The sequence below is a fragment of the Convolutriloba macropyga genome, unplaced genomic scaffold (genome assembly GCF_964194025.1).
Source record: "Convolutriloba macropyga unplaced genomic scaffold, txConMacr16.3 SCAFFOLD_921, whole genome shotgun sequence".
NCBI lineage: Eukaryota > Metazoa > Xenacoelomorpha > Acoela > Convolutidae > Convolutriloba > Convolutriloba macropyga.
The window spans coordinates 57,751-67,500 of record NW_027449916.1 but is presented as its reverse complement, the minus strand read 5'-3'; the positions used below and the strand labels follow the sequence as shown (position 1 = coordinate 67,500).

Below are 9,750 nucleotides of genomic sequence, written 5' to 3'. Positions count from 1 at the left end.
AGACGTAGTATTACGATGAAATCGGGAAGCTAGATGCAATTTTCAAGCTTCTTTCTGGACAAGCAGCGTTTGGGCGTGCTGTCTCCAGAATTGCCGAGATGATGTTTTTTCTTGCTTTTCGTTTTTTAACTATTAGTAGACGTTTTTGTCTTTACACAGCCTGTTTTGAAGTAAAGTTGGAGGGCATTTTTGGGTTAAGTCTAGCGAATCATGCAATTAATTGATTGTTGGAGATGTGTGTTGGCGCTTTCTCTTGCTTTGCGATGATAAATTTGCTGCTGCTTGTCTTCTTGTAGGTCTTTGTGGAGGAATTGCTGTAATTTGGTCCGGGGGACTGACATCTAATTGAGCTCTAAGTATTTGCGGATCAATTGGGGTAATTTTTGTGCAAGGCTAGCGTTCTCACTAGCAAGGTTCTTGATACACTTGAAGACACAAAAATCGTTTGTTTTTGTGTCTTCACTTCTTTGCTTGATTTTCTTTTCTCCCTCTAACTTAGAGCGAAGATCTTCTGCATATTTTTTGTTAGTTCCTCTGTTCTTTATCTCGTTTTAAATTTTGGTCTTCGCTGTGCTCATTGTTTCAATTTGGTTTGACGTTCAGCCTTGGTTCCGAATTCTGCAAGATCTGAATTTCTGATTGTCATTTTTTTTGCCAGGTTCATTTATCATTGGTTTCTAGTGGTACGTCTTTTTTACTGGTGATCACGGTACTAGAACATGGTAAAGTCTGTCAAGATTCTTCTTTGAGAGCTTATTCTTTGGCTTTTTTAGCTAGTTTTAAAGTGAGGGACGTTTCTGTTCGTGCAATAGGCAATGCCACTTCTGGATGTTGAATTACTCTTGATTCATTTTACGGGTACGCATTTCTTGTTTCTCTTGTGTCCTGAATCAGGGCATGTTGACGTTGTTCAAATTCCACATCGCTTCTGAGCCATCTTTCAATCTGGCTTCTGGTATCTATTCGTCCCACCTGGCAGTTTCTAGATCTAATTTGTTATTCAAAATGATTTATATGATAACGTATTGTGATTTGTCGTGTTAGGTTTATGTCCAAAATGTGATTCAAAACGAGAAAGATTTGTTGTTTTTTAGCGGCATATTCGCAAGTGATAAACTTTTGAGTTTATTGAAGCATTCATAATAAAGAGTTTTTTCGCCGGGTTCCAATGCATGATAAACTGCTTTTAATTGTTTGTTTTAGCCTCTCCACTAGTCCAATCGCTTCCTGACCGTGTATTGGGGCTTCGATAAAATTAATATTATATTGATTACGGAACTTGCTACCCAATCTGACATTTCGCCTGGTCTAGTTTAATTGCGCGTGGTATGCGTGCAATAATACATAAATTTGGAGAAAGCTTGTAACGTTGTGTGTTTTTGGTTTTTCGAAAATTTGAGCTGTTTGAAATTTTGAAAAGCTATCTATATATGCGAGGAAATGTACTTCAGTGGTTTAGTGGTTTCCATTTTTTAGAAGGAATTTTAAAAAAGCGTGATGATCCTTTCGTTAATTGTGTATCTACGGTGATATTTGTATACAACAATCCTCATTTTCAGTCAGAATGCAGTCCCTGATTTCTTTTAGAATGGCGTTCTTTGAAGTGTTGCTGCCAGAACACAAGAAGATTTTGCGAAGGCGAAATTGGAGAAATCGAACAAATCATCTGTGGTTGAGGGGGTATTCCTTACTGGTGTTGCGTCTGTGCTTGGCGTAGAGGATGTTGTTGCTGGGGGTGCATTAGATGGTCCTGCTTTGTCTGCAAATCGAATTTTTAGGGTGTAGCTTGCCGAAGATTTGACAGAGTTTCATCTTCCGAGTTAGACATCATCAAGACTGGGTGAAATTTGTGTGGGATTCGATTAAATTTCAAAAAATTAAAAGACGACTGATCTGGGCAAGAAAGCAAATTTGGAATGATTGTTTCGTGAGCTGTCAAGTTAGAATTGGAATGAGTGGTTTTTTTTCGCCACTTATTACCGCAGATTTGTCATTACCACAGCTTTCAGATTATTATTGTTTTTGCCCCGTAAATTCGGTGAATATTTATTCATTGGAGTTTAGAGTATTTGAGTTCTTTATTTGCCTCACTTCGGTCCGCAAAATCAGCATAGTTATGTTTTGTTTAACAAAAACTTTGTCGCACATCGTTTAATTGAGCCCAAATTTGCAATTATGAATTGTTCATCGTATATGGCGATATAAGCAGCCGCATGTTGCAGATCGTGCGAAATGTAATTTAGCAGACCTTTGTTTGAGCCTGGTAAATATTTGATTGGAAAATCGAATAGGAGTGCGCGATCAACATGTCTTGCGAGACAGCTATTATGCGATTTATTAGCTTTATTTTTGCGCAAATTTGATAAAAAGCTCTATGGCCTGTAGCAACGTTGAATGTTCTACCATATAGGTATTACATGAAGTGTTCAATCGACCAAAACACACCAAGAGTTTCTAGTTTATTACACTATAACTATATTTTACTGAATGAGGGAAACGCGAGACGAATGCTACTGCTGGCCAACCCTCTGCAGTATTTTGTTCAAGTGCGACTCCGAAGCCTTTTCTTGAAGCGTCACATTTTATTCGTGTTCCTAAATCTGAATTAAAATGATAGTTTTCGTTAGTTTCAGCTATTTTTTCGTTCTTTCATTGTTGTTCGTGTTCGTCGGTGCCCATGATCTTTATTTTTTTAACAAGGGTCGCAAATGACAACAAAAATGAGACCAATTTGGAATAAATGTTCCTAAGTGGTGAACTGATCCGATAATAGATCTTAACTTTTTAGATTTTCATTTTTTAGTTTTTTAGTTTCTTGTATCAGAATCAAAAACCAAACCTATCAGACTTTAGTAAATTAAGCTTTAAAACGCTAGCTTCACACGAGAACTGTAAAGAGAACTTTTGCTCACAGAGGTGAGCAACTCTTTTTCTCGCAACAAAAGCAATGGATTTAGATTTGTTTTTCTTCTTTAAAATTTAGTTTGATTCTTCTTGAAAATTTATCAACGCATCAATAGACTCCCTTAATTTTGCTATAAAAGTATCGCTATGAGCTATTTTTGAGCTGAAGAAAATAATTGTTTCGCATTTTAGAAGTCTTCTCAACAACAGTTTAAAATGAAGCCAATCGTTTCAAAAATGTCAGATCACCTCCAGTATTTGAGCAATATAGAATTATGATTGAAACATATAAAATAGTGTTGACTGGATTCCTAAATTTATCGCAAAATTACTTGTCTATTACAACAGAAGCCCATTATTTCATTTTTCTGCTGAGCAGAGAATAAGCGTTGATGTTGAAATATAGACTGAATTCAATTTCCAATTTTTGGTTTTCAAGTTTTTTTTCGATTAGACTCTATTTTTAACAAAAATGATTAAAGTTTGTGCTGGGAATTACAAGATTAATAGATTACGAGTCTAGGCAGACAGTCTGATTGCCAGTTTATTACGATCAACATCATGTAGTAAACAAACATCAAGTTCTCAAATTTAATTAGAATAATGCTTTGAGAAACTCGAAATCTGACCTTGGGAGCAAACTTTTTTAATTTTTGCCTTTTTTTGAAAAAAGAAACAAACATATATTGAGAAATACTTCGAAAAAAGTGATTTTAATATATCTTGTAAATGCTAATTTCAATTATGAGCGCGAGGCTTAGTTCACATTACTAAAGCGCATACCAGAATGAATTCCATTAGATTTGATTACTGCGGTAACAAGTCTCACAGGTCAAAATTTAAACCGGAGATAAAATGTGACTTGAGAAGTTTTTTTGAGAATACTAAATTATGTAACCTAATAAATAATTGCTATTAATTACGTAATAGTAATTTAATAGTTGGCAACTATACAGAGATAAAATTCCGAAGAAAGGTTGCAATCGCTATAATCTCAAATAGATGATGGACAGATTTTAAAGAATTACTTTGCGAGAAAAGCTTTATGATTAATCTTGCTATGTTTTGGGTATAATTTTTGAGATATTATTTACTGCAGGAAAAAATTTAGAAAAGGTAGAAATTATGCTAATCATATTTTGCTGAAAAAGAATGTGTTTCTTTGCTTGTCTTATAAAGCCCGCCTGGGAGATCAATTTAAATGGAAGAAATTCAATTAATTCCTTCAATCAGTAGGAGAGCCATATTATCATAATTTATTGATTCAGCTCTATTTTCACACCGATCTCTTAAAACCTATTATGGTCAGAGACGCAAACCAGTATAGTTAGCAAAAAATAGAGAGCAGCAACTGTCAAAATTAATGACATTTAAATTTGGTGGCTTGTACAACATAGCGTTTAAATGGTCGAACAGATGGGTACGTTGAGCTAACCATTAGACCCGAAAAATGCATTTCAAAATTGACATTGACTTTGAAAATGACGTATAATATTATAACTTCATATTCCCAATTGATTAATTGTCTATTCCCTCACTTTCGCTTTAAGAAGCTCTTTGTACTAATACAGGTGCACAAGTGATTTCCAGTAAAGTATAAAAATATAAAAAGTCATGTATGATTTTTATAACTTCCCAGCTGTTTTTTTTTACTGAATGGCACATATAGATAACCGTTTTCAGCCATTTTTTCGTCTAAGTAGCCCAATTTTTTTATTTTAATTTGGTTTCTTGTAGAAATAATGTTTATTTGATACTATATTGAAATGTCAACCTCGGAAATTGATGTCACAGTGTTTTGCAGAGCCTGAAAATGCGTTTCAAGTTGAAATTTGGCACATATTTCTTATACTCAACGCCCCTTTCTACCACAAAGTAATTTTGTTTTATAAAATTATACATATGCTAATCCGATTTTGGTAATTTTTTTTTCCAATTTTCGTCAGTTATTTTGTTTGTATTTTGGCTGTGATTGCTAGAAATAGTCTTTTTGTGCAACATGAGGGACTTCAATTTCGTTTCAAAAAAAATTCAATCATTTTTGGCGTTAAGTTTTCGAAGAACAGTTAAAATTTTTTCTTAAATGCAGTATTATAAGTTTTTTGACCACTTTTTTTGCAAAATGTTTCAATATTTCTTATTTATGAATTCTGCTTTTTCCTGTTTTTGTTCTCTTCAGGAGGAAAGATCTTTGTATCGGATGACTAGTTATCTGTTCTATGTCTTGAATGCTGAACAATGAAATGTATTCGTTTTTCTTGAATTCATTAAATTGATTTTTAACTTTCAAAAATCAGGAATGTCTTTTTGTAACGGTGTTCCTTACATTGCGCCCATTTTCTTAACATTCTAGTTAGTATCATTCTATCTTTGTTCCGGCATCTACATTGATTTTTGGCGTTTTGACTTTTTTGGTTGTTTAAAATGAATGATTTCAGCTTTTTCTTAGATTTTCGTCATTTCTTTGGTTTGCAATTGATTTCATTCAACATTAGGCAGTACTGAGAGTTTGATTGCAAGTTTTTTCCAAAATTTCCACCTATGACTATTTACTGCAACTTTCTTCCGGCCTTGGTATTAACTTAAACGATTTTTTGCCTTTGAATATTCCTCTGCTGCCTATGTCTTTTCTATGATCAATTTAAATTTGAATTAGTATGAAATCATGTTGTCTAGCATATATACAACAAGGAACAGGTGTGTGTTGATTTTTGTCTTAATTGCAGTGATTAGAAGTGTAATTATAGGTGTTTTCTGATTCTTAAATTTGAGCTTTCTGTTTTGAAAAGATTTAACTTATTTTCTAAGATTATTTTCTGCCGTTTGCTTTCGCAATCTTTTTCAGATTAGAATCATGAATTATTTGAGGGCAATTGATAAACTTGTCAGTTTTTTCAGACTATCACTTTTTTGACCACCTTAATTATTTCGTTTTTTTAACGTTACCAAACGTTTTCAATAATATAAAATTTTGCTGCATTTTGTTTCCCTTGGTGACAATGGTTTAAGTTTCACCAATTTTTAGAGCAGAGCTGGAGAGCTAGTGAATTAATGGTTTAATACAAAAGGTAATGGCTTCAGCTGCAATTACGGTGTTGCCAGTGAAGTTTTGACGCTTCGAGTCGCTTCCGGAATTCTTCCGACTATGTTTTTTTATTTCGTCGTCATGATTTTTGTTACGACCATATGACGTCACAGCCAATTTTTGTTCATTCATTCATGCAATTTCAACTGAATTGCATGTGTGATGTCATTTTTCGCTCTTAGCGGAGCAAGTTTTTTTGTTCATGCGCGTGATTAAATTTTTGGTCACACTTGACTTACCTCACTCTCAAAAATGACTTCCTCAATTTGAAATTGACTTTTCTTTACTATAATTCAAAGAGATAAGGTCAAATGGGTGTGTGTCACTCTAAAATGAAGATTAATTGAGATCAACTAATAGAGGCAGCAATAACTTATACAGATTTTTAATCAAAATATAACAGATCAGCCTTCAATGAAAAGACGAATTTTTTTGGTCTGTCTTTTTTACTGTTTTTTTAGACTGCCGATCTACAAATCTATTGCGGCTATTTTCTGGCAATCTGCCAGCTATGTTTATGAACGGTTTGGGAACAAACGCACACGGAAGTAATCAACCTAAATTTAGGTACGAAGAAACTCCAAGGAAAATGTCTCCCACGGAAATAAACACCCTCGGAGATAAACCCGCACTTGACTATTAAACTGCTGTGATTTAGCGCATTTGGTCAGGTCTTAGCGGCCCGTGGGACTTATGAATCTATCACAATCGAACAAATTATCACGACCCAAGTTCAAATTTAGGATCTTTTCCTTTTGTGCCCCCCCCCCCCCCCCCCCACCGACAGCTGAGGGGGAGGGGGCACAAACTCCCTAATTTAACATGGGGTCTATTTCCTAATCAGAGTGGGTTTTACTTTCTGTGTCTTTCCTAGACCCAATTTGAATTCTCTATTCTGTCACTTTGTAGGTGAGTGAGCCGAAAGCGTACTTAATGTACATAGAGGCAGTGTGTGTGTTGTGGTTCTGCTTCGAGATCCTCCTCCGATTCGTGTCTTGTCCAGACAAGTGTCAATTCGTCAGATCTCCTCTCAACATCATAGACTTCTTAGCTGTTCTTCCATTCTTCTTCTCATTCATGGGTAAATATTTCACATTTCAACCCATCTTAAGGTCCCAGACGGAAGCCAGAGTGTCCAGACCTGAAGTTGAATGCATGGGGGGGGGGGTCCTATGTTCAAAATTACATAGTCTGGAAACATCGAAAAACGTACGAAGGTCTTGACTTGAAAGCACGAAAGTCTGGACATGGACGCGGGAAAGTCTGGTGAACGTACAAAAGTCTGGACATAAGATCTTTCCGTTTGGGAAGGTCTGGACATACTGATTTCCGTCTGGCACCACAATTTCGGAACCCTTCAACCCCCTCAATCTCCACGCTCACCAATTACTCCTCTCACCCACTACAATTTTAATTCATCTAAGGCTGAGCTGCGCTACCCAAACCAGCTCTGATCCTGCGGACTTGAGTGGAGGCGCACTTTGGTATTAGAACTTGAGAATTTTATTTTCTATTATTTTTAGTTGTTATTATTACATATATTAAATTAATACAAGGAAGCTGGGTAATGTGAGTTAGCACATAAGGTCCCGACCCCACTCACCCACATTCTTGATTTAATTGGCTACCATATGATGAAGAGATTAAAAAACTCTAAAAAACATACATATCGTCCAACAAACCAGTAATGGAATAAATAATGCCAAGTTTGAAACATCAGAAAAATTAAATAACAAACATTAATTAAGACAAAAACTCCGTGTCCATATTTGAATAAAATATAATAAGAAAATCAAACCCGCATCAGATAAAACTTGACAAAAACAAATTGGCCTATAATTCATTAGATAAATCTTGGACCTCTCCTCAATGCGAAGGGGTAACAAGTCGACAAAAAAGAGCAAAAAGAGGCGAAGTTCAAAAAAATATTTCATCTTTGAAAACAAATTATTTCAAGCGATTAAAATCATTACATATTAACTGAAATCACTAAATTGTCTTATATCACTATTTTATATCTCCATATGAAGCAATTGAGACCTTTCATTATACAGTTTACGTCATACGACCACAAAAAGATGGACAAATACAGAGACAAAATTAAAAACTTCAGCTAAACTTGCGCGAAAATGACAGTGAAGCCGTTAAAACCAAATTTTTTGTCAGTAAGAAGATCAAACATTTTCAATTGCTCAACTTCTGAAATGTCAATGGGATCTGCCATTATTGTTGTCATTTAAAAAGAAGAGAAAAATCCTATAAAATGTTCAAATATAGAAAAATCGCAAACAATTTTAAGAATCTCGTCGTGGAAAGCCGAGAACCAAATGGTCGAAACTAAAACTGTTACAAAGGTTAAATTATAGCTCACTGGAAGCGGGTTTTGACCTGTCGCTAGGGAGGCTAAGCTACAAAGTGACCGAAAATTGTATAAAGAAATGGGGAAGCTCAGAAATCCAAAAAGGTCATTGATAACAAACATTTTCAAAAGCCATAACAGACTTAAAATTTCTGGTAAAACAGATGGATTAACGTGCAGCACCTCAGAAGACCTATTGCGGCTCTTATTGGGGAGACTAAGTCACAAGACTACAGAATAACAACAGTTACAATTAGAAGCCAAAACTTCACAAATTTTTATGAGACCTAGCATTATAAGAGATATGTCGTATAACAACAAAAAGGGAGACAAAGATAGGCAAATAAAACACTAATTTTCGCGAGAGAACTGTGTCAAAGCCAATAAAAACATAAACTATTCCTAAAATGAGTTTTGGTTTGTCTTTACTGAGACTACGCCGGAAGTTGAGAGAAATAAGTTAAAAGAGCGGCAAAGTTCAAGAATTATTCGACATTTTCCTACAACAAACATATTCAAGGTCACAAGAGGCCTAGATAACAACTGAAGGCATTGACTAGGAACATTCAAACCTCCTAGAGAAGCCAATTGGACCTTTGATTGGGCGGACCAATTCATTGGACAACAAAGTTTAAAATGAAAGCAAAAAATAATAAGTTCAGAAAGTTTTATGAAAACATTTGGATGAAGCCATAAAAACCATGAGCTTCACTCTGAAACTATAATATGTATCCATTAGGCCTCTTTTTTGTAAACTTTATCTGTCAATCATTGAGCCCTGATTTGAAATTCTTGTGAGTAAAAAACTAAATACCAACAAATTTAAAAAAGAATTAGGCCGCGCCCCAAACAAATTATGGAATTTTCATTTCAATGTAGGGAACCACGGTGGGAAAAAAACCAGCCCTGATAATGCTGCGCGTTTAAGAAAGCACCTAATTGTCATAATAATTTTGAAATAGATCAATTTTTTTGTTTGTAAAAAGTAAATATTGCCTTTTGTATGATTATCGAGTTTAAATTTGCAAAAAACTGGCAAAATTATAATTCCAGAGGACTCATAAAAGCAGATAGAGTGCAGCTAGTTCTCTTTTTTTCTAAGTTACGAAGAATATCTCCGCAATTTTTGGGTGTCTAATTCCAGCAAAATTTAAAAAAAAATCGGATTATGAAAGCATATTTGGTCTCACTTTTGAAGGAAAGTCTGAAGTTTGAAAAATTTAGGATAAATATTAGCCAAAAAATTCAGATTGAGCAATTCAACCACCCTCCTTATCTCTAAAGATGAAACTGATAACAGTGTCTTTAACAATTTTAACTGTTTTTAGCAAAATTGACTAAAATTGGGCAAAAATTGCGCAAAACTTGAACGAAAGCAACGTAATTCGGCAGAATGTTCACA

At 34.8% G+C, this 9,750-nt stretch overlaps 1 protein-coding gene across 1 annotated transcript in view; it reads left to right on the top strand.

Annotated features, from left to right (window-relative positions):
- Positions 1–9,750, top strand: part of LOC142355417 (voltage-gated potassium channel KCNC1-like) — a gene marked incomplete at its 5' end in the record, with an annotated part of 29,655 nt that overhangs the window by 6,546 nt on the left and 13,359 nt on the right. The window contains one exon of the mRNA XM_075407603.1: positions 6,899–7,070. Coding sequence (XP_075263718.1) covers positions 6,899–7,070 — 172 coding nt within the window. The remainder of the gene's footprint in view (positions 1–6,898; positions 7,071–9,750) is intronic.